At 44.4% G+C, this 23,240-nt stretch overlaps 1 protein-coding gene across 1 annotated transcript in view; it reads right to left on the bottom strand.

The window, feature by feature from the left end:
• Positions 1 to 4,107: 4,107 nt before the first annotated feature.
• Positions 4,108 to 23,240, bottom strand: part of Nhlrc2 (NHL repeat containing 2) — a 57,918-nt gene continuing 38,785 nt past the window's right edge. Inside the window, exons 6-11 of the mRNA XM_028775515.1 lie at positions 19,752 to 19,851; positions 16,009 to 16,240; positions 15,416 to 15,538; positions 13,888 to 14,094; positions 12,683 to 12,902; positions 4,108 to 10,280 (exon numbers count right to left, since the gene is read on the bottom strand). Coding sequence (XP_028631348.1) covers positions 10,024 to 10,280; positions 12,683 to 12,902; positions 13,888 to 14,094; positions 15,416 to 15,538; positions 16,009 to 16,240; positions 19,752 to 19,851 — 1,139 coding nt within the window. The 3' untranslated portion in view covers positions 4,108 to 10,023. The remainder of the gene's footprint in view (positions 10,281 to 12,682; positions 12,903 to 13,887; positions 14,095 to 15,415; positions 15,539 to 16,008; positions 16,241 to 19,751; positions 19,852 to 23,240) is intronic.

Here is a 23,240-nt window from a genome sequence, read left to right as displayed (position 1 = left end):
GGCTTGCACACACTAGGCGAGCACACCTGCACGCACTAGGTGAGCACATTACTGCCAAGCTCCAGCTAAAGCCCTCAAAGTGCTCTGATGAACAGAGAAGTGATGCTCCCTGGTTTGACTTTTCTCTCCTTTTAGTATTTTTTTAAAAACTGATTTGAAAATGGGCATGAAGCAACCCCTTTGTTTATTCTAAGGAGCATCTTCTCTCTTGGAAAGTACTCAGCTGGCCTCTGCGTGTTACTGGCTGCTACTGCTGTTTCACATAGGCAAGGGCAGATTTCAGAGGAGCCTGGAAGTACTGTTAGTTGCCTGTTACTCTGGGAGTCTGGCTAACTCTTCCCCTTAACCACTGACCACTTTACTCTGCAACAAGCACTTGCCTCGTGTTTCTCACATCTTACCTCCATGACATTTGGTTTTTTTGTAGGGGTGCAGGTGGACCCTGTGACCGTGAGAAACGGCACCTCCCATTTCACTCTGTGCTGAAAGCCACACAAACACTCAGGGCTTGAAGGCCAGTTCCTCTGCACATACTCAGTACTTTGCTGTGCCTGCATACTTTTTTGGTTTTCCTTGCTTTGGACTGTTCTGATACGCATGATCACAGCTTCTGTGGTATAAACGACAGCAGTCTCTAAGAACACAGTCCAAATTTCAGTTGCAAACTTCACTGTTCCTTTGTCCACTGTCCAGTCTGTAACGTGTCCCATGGCCAGACAATAGTGATGTCATTTCGTTTGCTACCTTTGACTCATTTCACTCCTAGACAACAGAGTGTAGCTGTGTTGCTTATTTTCTAATGACAATGTCCCATGAAGCTAACAAAAATGGTGAGTCTGGAGAGAGGTGCTCACGCAACATCAAGCACACTGCATAGAAATGCTCTGGTAAGGGAGGGTCACAGGACAATCGTAGTCCCCATTGATTATGGAGGTTCTTTGTAGTTCAGATTGCCTGGACATTTGTGTACTATTTAAGCAGGGTTTCACTTATAGTAAAAAAATATTAAAAAAAAAATCCCAATGCAGGGTTCCTTCCCGCCTTAGACCATTTATACTCACAGATGAAAGACACACTCACACACACTCACACACACACACACACACACTCATATTTTTAAATATGCCTTAAGCAGAACAATAGCAAGGCAACTGCCCACCCTCCATGCTGTTAGAATCTACTTTCCCATCGATAACCCAAGTTGTTACTTACTATGCTTCATCTAGGCTGCTCTTAGCTCCAACCAGGCAACCCTCTAGGCCATGTTCTCTTGGCCCAGAGGTCATGGCGACTCTTCTAGCTTCTCTACCCCATGGCTGCTCTCCCTCTCTCTTCTTTGTGGCCTCCAGCCCAGGAAACCTAAACCCTGCCTATAACTCTTCTCCCCAGTTATTGGCTGTTGGCATCTTTACTTACCAATCAGAATTAACTAGGGGTAGGTTCCCAGAAACTAAGTGCAGACTCCAGATCTTGGAGGCCACCACTCAACATGTACAATAAATAGTAAAAGACAAAACCTCAACAATTATTTACCCAAGGCTGGCCTTAATCTTGTGGTTCTTGTGCCTTGGTCTCCCAGCATCATAGAGTTTTGGTGTATGCTATGACTTCTGGCTTGCACAATTTTATAGTCTTGCATAACTGCAAAGGAAAGTCTGTTTAAGAATGTGCATATGTGCATGCATACTTAATTGTAAAAAGTAAATCTGGGATACTTATATGTATTCTGAAACATGTTGTTTGAAGATGTAAGTACAAGCACACATAGTTATTGTATCAACCATAACTGTTTTAGTCTTCTGAATGGATGAGCTGTTGCTTACTTAATATTTCACTACTGGTAAATATTTAGGCCGTTAATATTTGTTGGGTTTTTTGTTTTTGTTTTTTATGTGCTAATATCGTTTTGTGTATGTACACAAACATTCTACTGAATCAGTTTCCGCAAGTGAACTACTGTATCATTCTGGCTGAGACAGAAGGATCATTGAGTTCTAGGTCAGAACTAGAGATGTGCCTCAAAAAGAAAAGAACCCAGTTTTGTCTGTGATCTGCACTACAATGAGATGACATCCTAGGACTGCAGGTCAAGACTTCAGTGCTGATAGAACAGGGTTGGACAGCTTGAGGATCTACTGGTTCTTTGCACTTGGCTAGTACCTGATGAGACCTCTGGATGCATGACCCTAGCACTTCCCCTCAGATTTGGGTGGAAATGGACACTGAGTGTTTAAATGGAGTCATTGTGCCTGGGTATCCTGGTGTACCTGGTTAAAGTGATGAGTCTTTTTGTTATAAATAGGTTACAAAGCAGCTGAGTGAATGTGCACATCTTGATTCCAGAGGGAGCATCATTTCATTTCTGCAAATCCCTAGCCATTGCATGCTGATGTCCCCTGCTAACTTTTCAACTGGTATACTTTTATTACGAAGTTCCACATTTTACGTGATATTAATTTTACGCCTCTCTCATGTTTTGAGTTTTCACTTCTTTGATGTGGTGGCTGGAATGAGAATGTCCCCCGTAGCCCCGGATACTTGAGCACTTGGTCTCCAGCTGGTGGTGCCCTTTGAACAGGTTGTATAACCTTTGGGAGGTGGAATCTTGCTAGAGGAAATGTGTCACTGCCAGAAGACTTTGGGTGCTGATGGTCTTGCCTTACTTCCTGTTTGCTCTTCTGCCTTCGGTTTGCAAATGAGTGTGAGCTCTCAACTTTGGCTACCATGTATCCCTCCTAGCTTCAATGGACTCTTATTCCCTTGGAACCAAAATCACAAATAGACTTCCTTCTGCTAGCTGCCTTGGTAAGATGTTTACCAATGTCCCAGAAAGTGGCTAGTACTTGGCTTTCCCTCCATACAGATGCTTGCAGTTTGTATATGGTCATATGCATCAATCTTTCCAGTTATTGCTTTGGGTCTAGGTAATTTTCAGGACTTCCATTCTCCATCCTAACAGTATTCTTCATCTTCTGCCCTTTGGGGAGTCTCTTTAAATCATTAATTCCTGTCAAATACTTAAACACTGCTGAGGTAGAGCTTACCCCCAAGTTTCCCAGTATCATTTTGTGACTACAGTCCTCTTTCTCAGTTTAGTGTATAAAAACCTGCAATTAAAACTCAATGACTTGATTATTAACTATGTGCTTACAGTGGCTGGAAACATAGCTCAGCAGATAATAAAAGCACTGGCTGATCTTCAAGAGGTCCTGAGTTCAATTCCCAGCAACCACAGGGAGGTTCACAACCATCTGTAACTGGGTCTGATGCACTCTTCTGGTGTGTCTGAAGACACCTACAGTGAATTCATACACATTAAATAAATAATCTTAAAAAAATATTCCTACTTAAGGGAATAGACTCTTGGACCTGGGTAGAGACCTAACATTCCAGGTGGGCTGGTTCAATCACTCTGACTTCCAGGCCCAGGAAGGTGGCTTACCTCAAGCAATGCTAAAGAGAAGGGTGGAATCATTAGGTCTTTAATGAGATGCTACACTTCTTCCTTCCCAGAATCCCTGCCCCTATTGCAGCAGCTTATGAGCCATAGCCAGACAAAGGTCAAAAGCCTGCGTCTGCATGCTACTCTGAATTACCCAGGGACGGGTTTTCCTTTTCTTCTTTGGTCTAGGGATGCTTTTCTTAACACTTTCCTCAACATCTTGGGCTTCCTTGCTTTCTCTAAAGCTCCTTCCCCTCCATGTTCATGCCTTCCATACGCATCAGTGGCTTTTTCTTTCTGTTCTCCTCCTCCTCCTCCTCCTCCTCCTCCTCCTCCTCCTCCTCCTCCTCCTCCTCCTCCTCCCTCCAGGCAGCTGCTGGGGTTCACAGCCTGCCTGCCCTGAGGTTTCTCTTTAGACTCCAATAAAATTGTCCTTATGCTTCCGTTTGAATCCATTCTTAAATTCCCAGATTAATGAGACTAAGAACTCCAAGAGAGGATCCTAATTTCCTGTCATCCACACAAGCTCAGTTGTTATGTGTTGCCGACCCAAACCCCAAGCTAAATCCACTAAGCCATGTCTCCAGGCCCGGCATACAGGTTTCCCAGTAGTAAAATTAGTGATATGCTTAAAACACAGAGCACATTCAGGACAGAAACACAACTCTGGAGAGAAAAATATTTAATCTGTTTTGTGAAAAACAAGTACAAAGCTTTGGAAGAGCTCTAGTTTGCAGTACAGTAGAGACACACTCGTGCTTCCCAGATCCTCAGCTCCAGCCTCCTGGGCTAGTGAAGCTGTCAGGCTCTTAGCCAATAATGCACTTGAAGAAGCCGCTGAAGAGTTTGATCTAGAAATAAGTGTAAAAATACATTGCATAAAAATATATTAATCCATCTACAAACAGTTTGACATGCATAGCAAGGAAATTCTTTCAGGACTAAAATATGTCTAGAATTACCAGTGTCTGAACTTGTACATTAGATTTTCACTGCATTGCTTAGGCACAATGTCATCACGGAGGACCACCTCTAGGGCCACAAGCTAAGTGACATCATTTATCCACACCAGATGGGAAGAGTCTCTAATGTGATCGTTTATGAAGCATACCGTGAAGGAGTGACAGACTGACGGAGGTCTTAACTCCATAGCAGGCATAAAGTAACTAATGGCAGTAACGGTGTTTCCTACAAAGGGACCTAAAGCTATGCCATCAGCCCGTGTACATACAGCGAGGAAGCCTTACTTCAAAGAGAAGCCAATCTGAAGTCACACAGGGTCCTGTTCCCTGCTATAGAAAACTGAGAAGTTACAAGAAATTTTAGGAAAATACTCAGTGCAACACATCCCCATTTGAGTACCTCAATGGCTATGCTAGGAACTTATGCATTTTCACCCCCGCTGATATAATTTATTGTTTTATCTTATTTATCTCAACATATTTTCTCATGAAACTAGGTACCAAATAATAGAAATTCTCTTTACATTGTCTGTGTCTCAGAGGGTGGGTCTTCAACTCCCTTTTGTTTTATTTCAAGTGGAAATCTGAAACTCAGCAACGTATGGAGGACCATACTTACAGCTTCAGATTTCACTTTAAATGAGCAGTACTGCTCGTGTCCAGTTCTGAGCCAGGCCAGACACAGAATACGCCTGGTACAGTGTGTAGGTCAGTGCTCATTTTTAACCCACGGCTGAGGTGGGCACGGTGGAGGTGTATTGGAAAGTACTTGTGGTTCTTTCCTTTGGGTCAGGAGGCTGTGAAGAGGGTCAGGAGGCTGTGAAGAACAGTGTTCACAGGCACACGGGAGGGACGTACAAGGGGAGGAAAGGACACACCAGACAATGAGTAACTACACTTAGCCACACATTCCACAGGCATCTAGGGTTTTAGCTTTCCAACTCTAACCCCTGACAATGATTAAACCAAAGCACCACACTATGGCAAAAGTTATTCTAGTAAAGCCTGCAGGCAGGGCTGTGTCCTATTCTGGCCCAGTCTGTGTGCCCATAGCGGCCACCCAAGAGCTGTGACACCAGCCCACAGAAGTCGGCACAAGCAGGAGACAAGGTTGATTAGTCACAGAATGCCACATGGCTTGATTACCAAGTCTCTAACTTTTATGACCTGTCTATTACCCTACTGCAAAGAAACTGGAGAGAAGAAAACTTTATTAAGCCAGGGTAAAACAGTGACTCGGGTGAGTGCTAATTCTTCACATCAGCTTTGAAACACAGGTGGAAAAAGCAATCTTCGTGATTAGCACTGAGATCTGCCTCAAGGTATATGACCTCTGTCACTTGGTCAAGATCAGATGGCATTTCTGACACACGCAGTGTGCTCCTCACTGAACCCCAGTACTGCTTCACGATCTCGCTATTTCACAACGAACAGATGCAGAACTGGGATGCTTCTAAAAACCACCACTGGCATCCATACGGCACTCTCTCTCTCTCACACTGCCACGCTGATTTCGGGAACAATTCCTGAGTCACTGGGGTGCATGCGCACCAGATCACTAAGGCTGCAGGAAGGCAGAGGGCCTTACTCTTCCACACCTCACCTTGCTTCACAAAACACATTGTGTCAGATATGGGCAGACTTCTCAAGGCCTGCACCAGCCATGATCTTATGACGGGCTGCTCGGACAGTCCTGTTGAACTAACTGGGATGTCTACACATATTCCTGCCCAGAAAAAACAGGATAGTTACTGAAATTAAGGGCCCAGAAAATTCTCTGGGAACCAATGATTATCTATATATACCGTTCCAAGGCCCAGATGATAAGAATCTATGAGAAGTGGGCTTTAATGAATCTAAATGAATTTCATAAACAATCATTCCCAGGGTTCCTGGAGTCCTCTAGATTGATGTTACTCCATAAAGGTATGAAATATGTGAACTCAAAAGTCTGAGAGGCAATGGAGCAGGCAGTGGTGCAGACGACTGTCCAGGCTCTGCCACTTCCTCAGTGCATGGTCTTGATTGCTGAGGTAACTGCTCAAGGCCTGGCTTCAAGGAGAAAGGACCATCCTCCATCCTAAGGCTGTTGTGAGGATTGCATGTGGTCAGCACCCACAAAGTACTTGGAAAGAACCAGCCAGTGGCAAGAACTCAAAGAATGTAAGCATCCTTCCACCATCGCCCTGCAGGCCTGGGGTGGGTCCCCACCTTCCCCTCGTCCTGGAGGCCGGGGTGGGTACCACTTTCCATTCTGTAGGAGAGCCTCAGTCAAGCTCTGCTGCTCATGGCCACACTTGAGTCAGCAAGGACACCCAGCACCTGCATACTAGGTTCTGTTCTAGGCGCTGCACTATCCGAGGAGCTTCCTGACCTCCAGACAGGCTACCAACATGCCAAAGCAGCTTCCTTTTCTGGAACATGCACACCTACCTAGTCTGTAATATTATTCTCAAGTACTCTGAAGGTTGCAGGGAGCACCACCCCAGGGTGGGAGCACCACCCTAGGGTACGTAGGTTATAATCTGAAGATTCTTACAAGATGTTAAGAGTGTATTGTGTCTCCAGCTAAGTCTGGATCCTCTATGAAAAAAAATGTATTCATTAAAGTTCCAGAAGGACTTTTCAAATAATTCAATATAGTAGAGAGGTGCTTCTTTAGAAACAATATTTTTTATGAAACAGTAATACATTCTACCATAAAGTGTTCTTTTTCTTCTTCAGCCCAGATTGTACTGGGACTACCAACATGTCAAATGGTGGAGAAATATTTTGCTTTAGAAACTGGAATTGTGAAGAAAATGTCAAGCCCATGTCTGTGGCCATAAATTATTGTCATTATTAGTAACTAAACTGATAAGTGGCAGTTCATAAATTACTCCATGCTAAATGCCGGGTGAGCACTTCACTGAAGCCTGGCAGCAAGCCCGGGCTTGGTACAGCAGCCTGGCGTTACAGGGCTGGACTCAGCTAGAGTCTATACTCCTGCCAGTAGACTGTGCTAAACAAGAAAATAGCATAATTATCCCTGTCCTCACCAACCTGAACTTTAAAGGAAACTGGTAAATGAAAGGACTGTAAAGCAGACCGCCATCTTTGGTACTAGACATGGCTTTAGAAAAGCTTACAATTCAGATTATCTTGTACCTCGGAGAAGCTTAGATTACCCTCTACAGTACTGACCACGGAGACCACAGAGGCAGAACTTCAGTGAGAGCGTGAGCTCCAGTGACACGGTCCCTGCATGTGGCTTTATGTCACTGCTCACTACAAAACTTAGCTTTCCATGATTTAATTCCCCCCACCCACCCCCGAGGATTGAACCCAGGGCCTCTGCACATGCCAAAGAAACACCTTCCAAATGAGTTAACACCTCTAATCTCTGGTGACTGGTCTTAAGCACCACCATTCCAAAGGCAAGATCTAAGCTGGAGACTTTTCAATGGCTAGACACAGCCAACCCTGTATGTGGAAAACTATAGTTACATGTTTGCATTGTGTCCCCCAAATGTCCAACACTGCAAACAACAGGTCCAATAACTTCTCTTAGTGTGTGAGCCCCAAGGCAGGCAGGTCACAGAACAACTAAAAAGCTCTCAAAGAAAACACAAGGCACTGCAACTCCAGAAGTGTTACAACTAAATTCTGCAATGTTTCTCCCTGTCAGACTCTGTGTCACTCCTGATCCTAGAAAACCATGTACTCGGCTCACTTGGGGTTTTCTGCGTCCTTCAGCACTAACACTCTAATGTGAGCAGCAGTGTGGAGAGGAGGGACGGGGTGGGGTGGGGGGGTACAGCCCCTGTGCAGCTTCGAGATCCTCTCAGTCCCTCAAGACTCAAGGAATAGCCTACCCAGGCAAAGGGGACCAAGGGATTCCAACTACAGAACCCATGCTTGTGTTCTCAGAGTGAAAAGTAATTACCGCACAAGTTAAACTGTATAAACCCTGTTTTACAGAGTAAAACTGTTTATGTCCTCAAACAGGAAATGACTGAGCCAAAATATTCTCATCCTGTCCAACTGGAAATGCAGAATCCAACCCATCCACAGGGCCGGAACGCTCTCCCCGCCCTCACCACAGACCGTCACACTGGAGCGGCAGAACCTCTGCTCTGGTTGGTTCTAGAGGCAAAGGCTTCTGAGGTAACCACGTGTAACTCTAAACAAGATCCCTTCCCTTTTACGTTCACACTGCTCCTGAGAAAGAGCTTTTGCAAGTTACTAATTGAAGTCATGAAGTTTTTACTTCAGATTTTTTTTTTAACTAACTGAACAATAAAACAAGCAAATGTTATCTATCAAAGAACTACTTCAAAAATCAATCAGTAAATAGGGAAGACTATGCTTAAATGACTGCACTTCAAATCTAGTACTTCTGTGGAGGGAAGGGAGGCAGCGTTTACAGATAGATACTCATTGAATTTATAGGCAGGGCTCAAATAATGCTTCTGAAATCTTATAATCTTAGTAAAAAATATGTTGACTCAGCTTTAGAAAATCAAGGCTCTTAAACAGTTATGATAATAACCTATGATACTTAAAGTAACAGTGAAAACCAAACCTCTCCAAAATCCCTTCCAGTGCTGTTTCTTGGGCTTAAAGAAAACAAATACCAAAACAGTATCAGTAAATCACTGTGTGTGTCAGCCCTAATATTTTAAATGGGAGTATAATAGTATAACTATACCTGTCAATTACATTAAAATATTTTACACTGAGAATAGCAAATTAAAGGTTTACATGTGATTTTTCAAAATATCAGAATTAATGATCATAATTTAAATTCTAAATATGGGAACCAAAATAGTAACAAAAATCTCAAACCCAACAATTCTGTTACTTAACTCTTAAAACTGAAATGTGGATTTCCAAACTAACACAGTGCTGACTGACATCAAGCCCAGCCATTACAATAAACTATCACACACAGTAAAGCAGCAGAGGCTCCGGCCAACCCCAAAAGTCAGCATGTCTCTGGGGATCTCGACATTGCCTGCTAGGAATATGCTCATTAAAAAATAGCTGCATGCCCTTAGAAAGTCTATATACTTTTCTTTTTTATATAAAGTTATAAGGCATTAATAATGGAACATTAAAACAAATAATTTATAATAAAAATAGATTAAAACTCTCTTTTAAAAATATCTCAAGTGAGAAAAATCACAGGCGATAACTATTCCTAGTCTCGCTAAGCTTCTACTGAATGACAACGTTTTGTTCTGGTTTTAAGCAGACCTCAGACACTAACTGGCAGGTGTCCTGATACAAAGGTGCCCAGCTTAGGCCTGTCTACAGTTACTGGAAATTTACACATGGAATGGCTGACTGCCACTGATAAAGGCAGAAGAAGTTGTTTAAACTATCTGGCATGATTAGTTTCGACTACATATATAATATTCTCTGATAGAACATGGACTGTCACCTTGTGTCAATAACAGCCAAGCTTACAGTGCTGTGTTTTAATGATGGTCAATGACTCGGCCAGCACAGCTAAAATGAAGACATTTGTTTAGAATTAAAATATTAATAAGGAGCACAGCTTTATTTTGGTATCAGTTGTTACAACTGAGCGAACGGCAGGATGGACAGGGCCTGTGCTGAGGGCTGGCTGGCTTTCTAGAACACATGTGTGAGCTCTACAGGAGCTGCACAAGCTGGCTGGGTGCTGGCTATCTGCAAAGGCTGCCTAAATACCACTCCCTTCATCATGCACGCACTGCTGTCTGCACTGCAGTAATAAAGAAGCACGACGACAGACACCACAGCCTCCAGTGACAAGCAATCGGTAGGAATCTGCAGGGAGATGGCCGGTTGATTGGAAATATTCTCTATGTCTCCAGATGGGACTTGTTCTTGAAGAAGCCATTCATTGCCTAGAAAACAGGAGAGAATATTATTAAGACTACACAAAAATAAAAGAGGCTGGGGGATGGCAATGGGCAAAGTGCTTGTCACACAAGTGTGTGAGGGACAGAATTCAGTAAATGCTGGGTGCATGTGGCATCCATCTGCAATCCCAGAGCACAGGGGTTGGGACAGGGCATCCCCACAACAACTGTCAAAGTACTTGGAGCAGTGAGCTCAGGGTTACTGAGACATCATTTCTCTGTAGTTTAGGTGGAGAAAGATCAAAGAAGACACATGACATTAACGACATGCATGCACAAACATGTGCATGTACATCTATTCACATGTGGACACATGTACACGCATAATATACACACATATTTTTGAAAAAAATATAAGTAGGAAACTAGAAAATTCTAAATAAAGAGCCTCTGCGTCAGCAAGTGTCCGGGGCAAGCCTGTGAGCGCACACCCTGCTCTGACAGTGACCTGTGAGAGGAGAGCATCCCAGGCGGACCTCTGATCCCATCAGTGCAGCCCCCGCCCCCTGTGACGTCTACTGAAATGAAGCTAAGCATCACAACCGTGGCTTTTTAGGGCACCACACATCCAGCACTAAGAAGGGCTATTGCTGACTAAATCAGCGCAGGACCTGTGAGACAGTAGATCATTTCTCACCAGAGGGAAAATGACCTACAGGGATATGACCTAAAAACTACAGAATGAACTTCAGAGAACACAAATGTCTATGCAACGCTCTGCAGTGATGTCTAAATCCAGGCAAAAACAACAATAAAGTGCTATTCATCAACTCTTTCATTTATGTTTGTCATGTATGTCACATGTATGACTTACGAAGTGGTTCTTTAAAACAGTCACACACTGTAACCACTTTAACTATTTCTAAAACATTAGCCCCAAAGAGAGGTCTTCTGTCCAAGTGCAGACATGGGCTCCGTAATGCTTTTAGAATCTTTGAGTTACTATGACTCCTGCCTAAAAGCTCATTTGCCCTGTATGGTAAAAACAGCCAATATTTTGGACAGAGAGTGACCCTTCATCTTAATTCCTCTGTACTTTTCAGGGCAAGGACTCAGCACTCAATCTGGGTGTTAAGAATGCAGAATTAAAATGGTTGTCAAGCTGGGCAGTGGTGGCGCACGCCTTTAATCCCAGCACTTGGGAGGCAGAGGCAGGCGGATTTCTGAGTTCGAGGCCAGCCTGGTCTACAGAGTGAGTTTCAGGACAGCCAGGGCTACACAGAGAAAACCTGTCTCGAAAATCCAAAAAGAAAAAAAAAAAGGTTGTCAATATCTTATTTAGTATCCATTATACTGGTCTGTAATTACACACAGAGAAATTAAATATGTGGTCTTCAACTAAGGGGCTCCTTTCATATGTATAGACACAAGCAGAATAGCTAAGCTCTTTCTAGGACCTCCTGGAGCCCGGGTTTGCACAGGCTCAGGGTGTCTCTTCAGAACCAGTTCAAACTTAACCAGCAATCCACCTGCAGGGTCTCCTTGGTCTGGACGGCACTCTGACAGCTGCAGACCAACAGCTTCTGTCCTGAGAATGTATGTAGGTAAGCAGGGCTGAAGCCAAGATTGGGTAATGTATAAAAAAAAAAAAAAAAAAAAAAAAGCGTGTGAGAGGGTGTGGGAGAGAAGGAACTGAGGAAACGGAAGATTGAGTGACAGCGTGTGAAAGAGCGTGGGAGACAGGACAGAGGACGCTCATCTGAGACACTAAGTCCTGCTTGGAGAGTTCTCGACCCCAGCACTTCGCTTCAGACTTGCTCCCTTCCCACTGTGGCACAGCAGCTCAGGTCTGACAGCACTGACAGCAGCAAGCACAATCCTGATCCTTCCTGTTCACAGTGAGAGGAGGATTTGGACACACAGGAGCCAAGAAGGAAGAGTTACAGAAAAAGATATTAAATAAGGAAGCTCCACTGTTTCTCCTCATCAGACCTTTAATTTTTTTTTTTTTTTGAGTTTTTCTGGGCAGGCTTTCACTCTGTAACCCAGATGGCTGGGTAAACACTATGTAGCTCAGGCTAGCCTCAAACTTGTGGTCCTCCTAGCTCAGTCTCCTGAGTGCTGGGATCACAGATGAGGCTTTAACTTTCGGTGGCTCTTTTGGGGATGACGTGAAGAAGATGGAATGAGGTGCACATCCAAGCAAGCCTCCTTGCCACAGGCCAGGCTGCTCAGAGCATCTGAGGCTCTCACCACAGGCCACAGCCGTGGAAGGGAAGGGAAGAGGGAACAGTGAACAAGTCACTGTGGATCAGAGCTGGAGTCATGTGTTCTCACACCATTTCCCTCACATCTTGCCCAAACATACAGTAAAATACATAGTGAACAGAAACCACCAGATTGAAGCCAAGCCGTTTACGATTCTGTCTGCAGCACTGTGCTCATACCTTCAGCTCTCAGGAACCAGCAGCTAGGTGCGCCTTCGGTCAGCTTTGCCCCTGATGGAAGCTCCAGCTTGAGCTTGAGCTGCAGAGCCTGGCCAGGATGCACCGTCACAGGGGGGAGGCTAATGCTCGGAGCAGACCTCGGCACCGTGGGCACTGGCTTCTGTTTCTCTCTAGGGAAGGAGCCGTCTACCACAGCACTGTCAGACTTGAAGACTGGGAGCTACAAGAACAGAGCACAGGGTATCAAAGCAGAAGCACTTTTAGGACCAAAAGCTTAGATCTGACAGAAAAAAGAAGTTCTCAATCAGTGACATCAGCTGCCATTTTAGTCTAAAGATTATTTCTCCATGTACAGACAAACAGCCTGCTTCAGCACTCAGACCCCAAGGACACAGGACTAAACTAACTGTCCCGTGGTTTGTAAATGGCAGGAAATCAAAGCAACTCTGAATTTAAGGACAGTGGTTATGATATAGGGTCATAACTTCCACTGCCAAGAGAAATCTATGCAATAGATGACATTTTTTGATGCTATTCTATGGATTTTATTTTAAAATAATTACCTTGCAAACACTACTTAGGAAAAAAAAGCCATCCCCATGCCTCCCCCACCCCATACACACACACACACACACACACACACACGTGCGCACACACACACACACACAAAACCAGGTAGATACATTTAAAGGCAGTGGGCAACAGACTCTCTTTTTGAAAACTGTTTTGAACTTGGCCAAGTTTTCCCCAGTCTGTCTTATTTTCAGAGTTTGGGGAGCTGGGACTTCTGAAGACAATTTGGTACTGGATTCACCACAGGAAGCAGACAGTAGGCAACAATCTAAGGATCACCGAATAAACAACCAGTCCACATGGCACACATGATATGTGTGTATCATGACTTCTACATATTTAAAAACAGACCTGAGGTCTCTTGTTTTTATTAAAGGTTTATCTCATTCTCTCCAAATTCCAGCACTTTCCTCAAGTGCTCAAAACAGATGGAACTTATATTTTAAGACTAACAGGAGATCCTCAAAGCAAGCCTTCTGGTCTAGTTATGCCAGAACACAACAGGGGTACCACTTCCGACTCCCTTTCTCCATTTGCCAAGCACACAGAGAGACAGACAAAACAGAACTGTATCAAGTCTCAGCACCATTCGTAAGCCCGTATCCTCTAAGTTATGTCTTCAGATAACTTACCACAGAAACTGTTCTTGCTTCTAAATCCATTACTTTAATTTGGTGATTATTAGTGTCTGCTACATACAACAGTTGGCCACCCTCACCGATACAGAGGCCTCCGGGCTCATTAAAGGCTGACTCCGCAAAACTAGAACTGGTGTCTTTGGCATCTCCAGTCCCCGCCAGCGTTTTACAGCCTTTTGTTTTTGGATCCACAACTTTAATCTAAAGAAAAAAGAACAGACATTTCCCCTGCAGTCATTTCTGTTTATAGCAGTACCAGGGAATCGAGGACTCCCAACTGCCATTCGTATTCTCAATACGTAAGTCTCAGAACAGTAGCTAGTTCCAGATTTTCCTAAAAATCCCAGTATTCAATTCATTGACATCATCGAAGGAAAGAGATTTCATCAGAAACTTCATTCAGATTATAAAATCCTAGTTATACCGTGTTTTGTTGTAAATTCCCATTGTTTGTTTGCTTGTTTCTGGAACTAAAAATAGCTTTTTCCCATTGTGGAACCCACTTCCAGTTAGGCTGACTTCTTGAGAGCACTGTCTAAGGACTGTGTCTCCTGTTAAACGTAAGGCCTGTTGGCTGTGTCTCAAGTACACTGAGCTTATGGTTTCTCATCAGAGTGCACAGAGCTGTACAGTCAGAATGGAAACAGACAGACAGACATGGTGACTGTGCTGAAGATGGACTGATTTGTTCACTGTCACTATAACTCCAACAGCTCAGACTCTTCATCTGGTAGTCCTAGGTAGCTTTCAACTTTCAACCTGACACAATCTGAAGTTAATAGAAAAGAGAGGACTGCCCAGACCAGACTGCCAGTGGGCATATCTGTGAGGGATTGTCTTGTTAGTTAATCTGGGGAGGCTCGCCCACTGTGGGTAGCACCAATCCCTAGGCAGATGGTCCTAGTGACATAAGAAAGCTAGCTAAGCCTGGGCTATGAGCAAGCCAGCAAGCAGGTCTGTCTTCAATTTTCTGCCCTGCCTTCCCTCAATGAAGGACTTATGCTTGAATTGTGAGCCAAGGAAATCCTTCCTCCCCTTAAGCTGCTTTTGGTCAGTTTTATCACAGTGACAAAATGAAACTCCAACTGTTGGTTCACACTTCCCCCTAACATGTCTCCTTATTTCCTGCCTTCGTTACCTGAGCACCTTTGATGGGTCACAATTCGTACATTTAGGTCACAGACCCTGGAATTAGCTTAGCATTTCCCTCAGTTCAGATATGGTAAGGCTCTAGTAGGAAGAACAGCCCAGAAGAAGCTGTGCAGCACTGAGGCTGCAGCACTCAGGCTGTAGCACTGAGGCTGCAGCACTGGGGCTGTAGCACTGAGGCTGTAGCACTGGGGCTGTAGCACTGAGGCTGTAGCACTGGGGCTGTAGCACTGAGGCTGTAGCACTGAGGTTACAGCACTGGGGCTGCAGCACTGAGGCTGTAGCACTGAGGCTGCAGCACTGGGGCTGTAGCTACTTTCTGTATCTGGGTGGCATGGTCGGAGGCCGTGCGTGGGTCTTCAGGCAGACTCACCTTGTGGTTATAGGAGTCCGCCACATAGAGCAGACGCCGCTCCTCGTCCCAGGCGACCCCAAGTGGATGCTGAAGCTTCGCACTGATGCCTACTCCATCAACATCACCAAAAGCAAATAAATTCTTTTATTGTTTTTTAAAGAGAAAGAAACAGCAGTTATTAAATTTTTCAGTGCATTGTTAGGAGGTAATGTGAAAACTAAGATCCTGGTGTTTCTAGAGCTGGGGAGCCCTGCCTCTGCATGGCAGTGCTGGCGTGTGACAGACTGGAGCGCACAGGAGGTACAGTCTGCACTCTGCACTGCCGCCATGCTGTCTCGCTCACAGCAGGCTCACGTCTGCTAGTGCAGTGCTCCTCCTAATCCACTGCCACAGACCCAGTGCAATCCCTCCTCTTCCCTTCCCCTGAACGCTATGTGTAGTCAGGTGGGGCGCCCTCTCTCAGAGGGAGGGCTTTACTTGTGTACTTGTGTTTCTTTATAGCCATGTTCTGTGCTTTGACTGCATGTTATCATAGACAGGCCAGGAATGAACCCTAAACTCCATGGATGGCTCACTCAGGGATGTGCACACAGACACAGCAGCTTCTTTACCATGGGGTCTCGCTCTCCGCCTACAAGGTGCTTCACGGCTCCATCTTTCAGCGAGACGGTCCTCACGGTGCTGCTCTCGCTGTCGGCCACAAAAAGGCAGTTCCAGGGCTCTTCTGAGGCGAGAGCGAGGCCTGACGGCTGGGCAAAGCCTGCCTTGTGAGGATATGCGTTGTTTCGGTTTTCTTCATTTCCACTTCCAGCAAAACGAAGGCAGGTTCCTTTTTTTAGGTCACTGAAACACAAGTTCAAAGGTGGGTTCACGAGCTACTAAAGGAGCATAGATAACCATCTCAGCAGCAAGAGCAGTTAAACAGAGTCACAGAACCACTGATGGACTGCCTGTCCACTGCTTTGTCTGTCCTGTCTGTTCACTGCAGCTGTCTGTCCTGCCTGTCCACTGCTGTGTCTGTCGTGCCTGTCCACTGCTGCGGCTGTCTGTCGTGCCTGTCCACTGCTGTGTCTGTCCTGCCTGTCCGCTGCTGCGGCCGTCCATGCATTCTCTAGGTGAGCTACTATGTAGGGTGGCCTCTCTTCAATTTAGTGTAATAACTACTGAAATCACTTTCTAATAGCAGGTAAGAAATCGCTGACGTTAAAACAATAGTGGTCAGATATGAGATACTAGGATGATTTTATTCTCCTTTTAACTTCTTAGTTTCATTCAATATCAAGTTCTAGAAGAGAACTACTAATAAAGAGATTATCTAGTTTTGGTCGTTTAAAATGTCTGTGTCTTCTATAAAACAGAGAACAGACTGAAGGAAGCCAGGTCTCTCAGCATGAACATTTTAAGAAAATGATGTGATGACTGCATTAAATGACCAATTATACAAACCCATCTTTTACATATACTAGGAAACATTTCTCTGAAGTAGTGCAGCACAGGGCATGAAGGCACACAACCGGTTCAGGGCAGCTGCAACTGCAGAGAGCTCTGTCCAAAGATGCTGAAAAGGACCCCTGCTAATTCCTTTTGTAACACAGAGAAGTTGACACCTTGATTTCTAAATTTACGCAAATGATTATAAGGAAGACAAGGCACTGTGAGAAAGGGGGAAAGAGAGGCTGTGTGTCCAATCGTCTCCCAATGGCATGCCACACAGAGGGCCAATGCCACCAGCACTCTGGACTGGTACCTTCCCAATGCTAGAGTGGCACAAAGCAGGGTGAAGGCAAGGATACAGGATGAGTAAAACATGGCTACTTTTTCAAGGAACTCACACAAAGTTCCTGGCCAGAGAAGTATGTACAACACTTACACTGCAAGGGAAGAGGTCTAAACACGTTAGAGAGGGCTCCCGCAATAAAGAGAGGTGGAGGCTGAGCTGACACTAAACATCAGGGGGCAGCACTGCCTGCAAACCTGCATTAGACACTATCTTTGTAGGAATGCACCCACAAAGTTAAGATGCAGATCGATGGAACGTGAACAACCATTTTCCTACTATAGTATCAATGACCCCCTGACAAGGAGACGAAGGCAGCTCTGCCGGCCCATCCTAGCTGCTGTTGCTTGTGGCCGCTGCTGTAATCATACCTCACGTATCACTGGTAACCTGACTGCTCACGTCACTATTGCCTCTTGCCTGGATGACAGCTAGAGCCTCCTGAATCGTCTTGCTCCACGCTGAGCGCTGGAAGTATTCTTTAAAGAACACATCAAATCAGTTCACTCCCAGACTAAAACTTTCTATAACAGCATTTGGAATGTCCAAATCTCTTAAACGGACTCAAGGTGTGGCAAGACCTGATGTTACCACTAGCGTCAGCTCTGCTCGCAAGACCTCCTCCACTACAGAAGCCCTCCTTCCGTGACACTCCCAATCCCTTGATAAAGAGCGCAGCATGAAGGAGGGCAGAGACTCTGCTGACACACAAGCTCTCCATCCTCACTGTTTGCTGATCTGATTCTTCTGAGGATGGGCATGTCTTCACTTTCTTTTTAACACAAAAAATCATCTAATTTCATCCTTACTGTCTAACACAGTGCCGAGTAAAAGTATACTTAACAAACATTTTATTAGATCGGTGGTTCTCAACCTCCCTCATGCTGTGACCCCTTCATACAGTTCTTCATGTTATGGTGACTCCCAACCATAAACTAATTTTGTTGTTATTTTATAACTATAATTTTTTACTAAGGTAAATCAAAATGTAAATATCTATGTTTTCTGATGGTCTTAGGTGGACCCTGTGAGTCATTTGGTCTCAAACAGATCATAACCCACAAGTTGAGAACTGCTGTTTCAGATGCACGACTGTCCTAACCACCACACAGCTGTGTTACACACCCGTGCTGGACGCCTGAGGTCTTGGACTTGCTAGACAGCTGTCCCCTTCTACAAATAAGGAGAACTGTACTGGACTAGGCGGTAGCGGTGTACACCTTTAATCCTAGCACTCAGGAGGGAGAGGCAGGGGGATCTGCCTAGAGTACAGAGTGAGTTCTAGGATAGCCAGGGCTACACAGAGAGACGCTGCATAAAAAATTAAAAGCAAACAAATGAAAGATAATTGTGATAGCTTGTACCTACTTCCTATGAGTACATAACAACTTTATGGTCTGTGATTGGGTCCTGGTCAATTTTTTTGTCAACTTGACACGAACTGGAGTCATTTGAGAAGATGAAACTTTAACAGAGAATGCCTCCATCAGATTGATTTGTGGACAAACTTGTGGTCACTGATGATTGACATGAAAGGGCCCAGCCCACTGTGAGCGGTGCCACCCTGGACAAGTGGTCCTGTTTATATGAGAGAGCAAACGGGCAAGCCAATGAGCAGCTCTGTCCTTCTGCAGGCACAGGACAGACTTCCTGTCATGTGCTTATTCTACATACAGGCTTTTACTGAACTGTTATCTACCAGGCACAGTACCAGGCACAGAGTACCCAGATGGAAATGGAACCAGGCTCTTTTCTTTAAGAGGTAATCTAGTAGGAAGAAATAGTTATAATCAAGAATGAACCAAGAGACAGAGAAGAGCAGAGCGGAGCGGAGCAGAGAGGAGTGCACCAGCCCTGCCTGAGGCCGAGGGAGGAGGGAGAGTCAGCAGACACTGTGTGGAGAAGTACTGCTCCTATCCTCACATGCCCAACACTGTATGGACCTACACTTCCTGTATGTGCCAGTGCTATCCTAACTCTTCACACACCAATCCTGTAGGTGACACAAACGCATACAATGATGGGAAATGACAGAGGTAAAGGGGCTCGCTCACTCTCCTGTGCTCCCACAGTAAGGAGAGCTGGGACTGGTAGCCACTCAGTCACCTGAAGGGGTGACTGCAGACAAATGTGCTATGTTTGTATGGTGAAGGATTAAAGCCCCACCTAACATTTCTGGTTCTCTCTCTAGGCACTCAGAAGAATGGCTCCTCCCAGGCTCTTAGAGATTAGACACAGCCACAGACTTAACCAAGGCTGATGAAATACAAGTCCAAGTGACGTATGTCATTTCTGAGCAGCGGCTTTGAGAGCCAGTTAGTGACTCACCACCTCCTCCTCTCTATCTCTGCCAGAAGGGCTGGCAGAGCTCCTGACAGCAGCTGCTTCCTTAGCCTGGGGAGCAGACCAGTGTTCCCCAGTGAATCCACATAAGAGAGCAAGAAGCCTGTTCCAAGCTTCTGTTGTACCATGAGGCTGAGCGCACTCTGAAAGGTCCAGCATGTGCTGTGAGCATGGTGGCCTGCGCAGGGAGGCTGGGGACTCCAAGGAGGACGGTTGTCCCACACAGCCACTTACCTTTTCTTTGGCAGTGTGCCAGAGTCCAGGAAAAGTGCCCATATCTGATGAGTCCCCGCCATGGCTATCCACAGAATGTTATTTCTTTGGACCTCTGAACCTTTATGAAAATAAGTAGCATGTATTATATACATATCTGGTTAATACAATACTTTTCAGGAACTGAAATCCATGGATGAGGCTAAGTTTTATAGATCAGCTGCTTTTGAAAATGATTCCTCAGGGAGAGTTTGTTACTAGAGACTTGCCTCCTCACCTGCAACAATTTCATGAGAACCCAAAGTTGTCATGTTTTTTTTTAATTAAATGCAGTACAGGGTGATAATTCAATACATGTTTACAACGTGTAATGACAAAATTAAATCAATTAGCATTTCCATTTCCTTAAACCAAATCCACACATTCTTAATAGCAGTATGTCAGTCTGCATCTCTGGAAACAATGTTCTTAAACATCGACTAAAAAAATTTTTTTATGTGACACAAAAAAATGGGCTGACATTCTCTAAGCAAACTCTGGCAATTTCCATGAAAGCAATGATGCTTTTAAGAGCACTGAGGCAGCACACTCCTGTAGTCCTGGAGGCTGAGAGGCAGATTCCAGAGGAGTGTAGTGGCCCATGCCTGCACTCCCAGAGACAGAGGCAGGAAAAGCCCAAATTGGAAGCCTGTTAGACTACATAGCAAGTTCCAGGCCAGCCTGGGTTACAAAGTAGAAACCCTGTGTTAAAACAAAATATCAATAAAAACAAGCTAAAGGAATGTATCTTTTTATTACCAAAGGCACGGGATCTGATATTCAGACAAGAAGTAGAGCAGTCATTTGTCTAGCAGCCTATGATGTTCATGGACTGTGTCTGTGGGAGTGTGCACATGTGTGTGGAGGCCAGCAGTCAGTGCTGCGTGTCTTCCTCAATCATGCTCTGCTTCATGCACGTAAAGACAGGCTCTCAGTGTACCTGCAGCTCACTGACTCGGCTAGACCAGCTGGCTACTAGAGAAGCCCAAGGATTCTGTCTCAGCCTCCCAGGGCTGAGACTATAGGTACAGCCTCTGGAGCTGGGCTTTTTATGTGGGTGCTCAAGACTGAGTTCAGACTCTCATGCTGCATGGCAAGCCCTTTAGCAAACGAGCCACCTTTCAGGCCTAATTTTAAACCCTTCAAGGAGTTAGTAGACCAAGAGTACAGTACATTATAATGCGCTGTTTACCACCATTAATTTTACCATTCTAGTTTTAGACACTGAATGATGTCACAATTATTATAAGGGGAAAAAAGCTCTATTTCTCAGATTAATTCTGTTAACATAATTAATTAGGTGGTACTCTGAAATAACTGAGACATTTTAACTAAAGCAGTGTGGTAAGACATTGTCTTATAGAGTTATTTTATTTGTAATTCCTTTAACTTCTAGTGATGAGATGAGTATTCTTCCCTAATCAGTAGTAAGTTTTAAGTGTCTTTTAATTCACTAACAACAGAAACAACCTACAATGATGAGGGTTCTCAGGGATGCTATAACTCCAAGCACTTTCCAAAACCCATTCAAGTTTTTGGAAAGGTCCATGAGATAGGACTGTTAGTAAGTCCAACTCCCGATGAATAACCAAGAACAGGGAAGTCAGCAAACCAGGTCACCAGCTAGCAAAGGGAGGAACTGAACTCTGGGCCCAAGCCAGGCCAAGAGACAAAACACTGCCTCAGTCATACTGTGCTGATCCTCTCTCTGTTCTCAACTGCCGTGCGGTAGAAAGTATTTCAGTGTGCTTCCTTCACACAGCCATGCCTGGACATGTAAGTAGTACTAAAAGGAATTCTGCTGTCCATGTTCTGGGGACTCAGCCTCTGCTTTATCACTTTAAAATCAGATCAAAAGATCTGCACAATTAATTTTTTAACACACATCGCTTCATCAGTTATTCTAGGGCTACTCTCTCGAACTGCTAAATTGACTATGTCATCTAAGCTAATAAAATATTCCATTATTTCAGATACAATGACATTCAGATGAAAACTGCTTATAGGCAGCAGAACTCAAATGTCAGCCATGATCATTATTTCATGACTCTGGATCTTACCTTTATAGCATGTTGCATTAGGCAAGCATAAATAGATCTACAAACTCAACAGCCTGGAGCAGATGGCACTGAGGGTAAAGAGTAGGACACAATGTCTCCCACACGTTTGTTAATTCGATAATAAGCACTGACTACTGCTGTACTACAACACATGATATCCACAGTGCACTGCATTTACAACTGCTTACTGTGTCAAAGCCATCACAATCTAAGGTTCTAAAGGCACTGTCTAGGACCCAGAACATGCCAGTCCAACAGAAACAACCCACAATGAGGACGAGCTCAGGTTCCTGATTAGATAATGGTATTACTAAGTAAGTAAATGAACAACAGAGTAACAAAAAAGCTTCAGTGAGTAAAGTGAACAAAGGCACGGATGGATACAATACCTGTACAATTACAATTACTTGTACAGTGCCCGGAATGTTTCCCACTTACAATATTCCAAAGCCTGTATTTATCCCATTATGCGCTTGACTAATACACAGAGAACTGTAGACAATTACAGTCTGAAGTCCACTACTAAGCTCTCCTAATTCTCTCAATGGAATTAAATTGAGCACCTGGTGTGGTGATGGCCTTTGAGACAAGAGGACTCGAAGTATCCTTTCCATGATCGAGGAGCCAAATAGTTCAGGGTCTGAATCCTGGCTGCAATCTCTGCCCCGTTTCCTCACCTGCCAAGCGAGGCTATGACTGTCCATCCTTAAAGATGACCAAGGGGATGAGTCTAGGCGCAGGAAGGTAAGTACCACACAGTACTGGTAAGTGCTGGGTCCTAGTCAGCACCTGCAAGCTCTCAGCTCCTATACCAAGCATGCTCCCTCTTCCTTCTCCAGGACTCTCACCCGCAGCCTAGAATGGAGCTCTGTTCGGACTTCTTGTTGTCCTACCCAACATGGCGAGCCTGTGCCATTATCCTCTCAAATCACCACTGAAGGGAGCGACCCTCACCCTAAAATCAGCTTTGTACATGAGAGAGACAGGAGTGCCAAGGTCGTGCCAGAAGGGATCCTTATTTTATTATTAACTACTTTATTTCTTTTTTATATTTTAAAGACATCTAAGTGTCATTGGATTATACATCTGTGGATTTTACTTTGATTTTTCAGATAGTTTACAATGGAGTTGGGCTTGGGGTATAACAGGCATAAGAATTCTCAAGTTACATATGAAAATGCAGCCTTTCAGGGCCTCTTAAGGTTTCTAATCATAATAACTGAGCAAACTAAAATCCACAGATAACCTATCTAATTTGATAAAGAACACTTTCAAGATAATTGATAGCAACCATTGTATTTAATGATGAAACAGTATAAACATGCTCCTGACAACAGAAATGAGATAAAAGACCTACTATTACCTCTATATAGCACCATATGAAGGTCCTAGCTTCTGTGCCACAAGCTAG

The sequence above is a fragment of the Grammomys surdaster genome, unplaced genomic scaffold (assembly GCF_004785775.1).
Source record: "Grammomys surdaster isolate TR1022 unplaced genomic scaffold, NIH_TR_1.0 66, whole genome shotgun sequence".
In the NCBI taxonomy this organism is placed as follows: domain Eukaryota; kingdom Metazoa; phylum Chordata; class Mammalia; order Rodentia; family Muridae; genus Grammomys; species Grammomys surdaster.
This window is presented reverse-complemented; position numbering and strand designations above follow the sequence as displayed.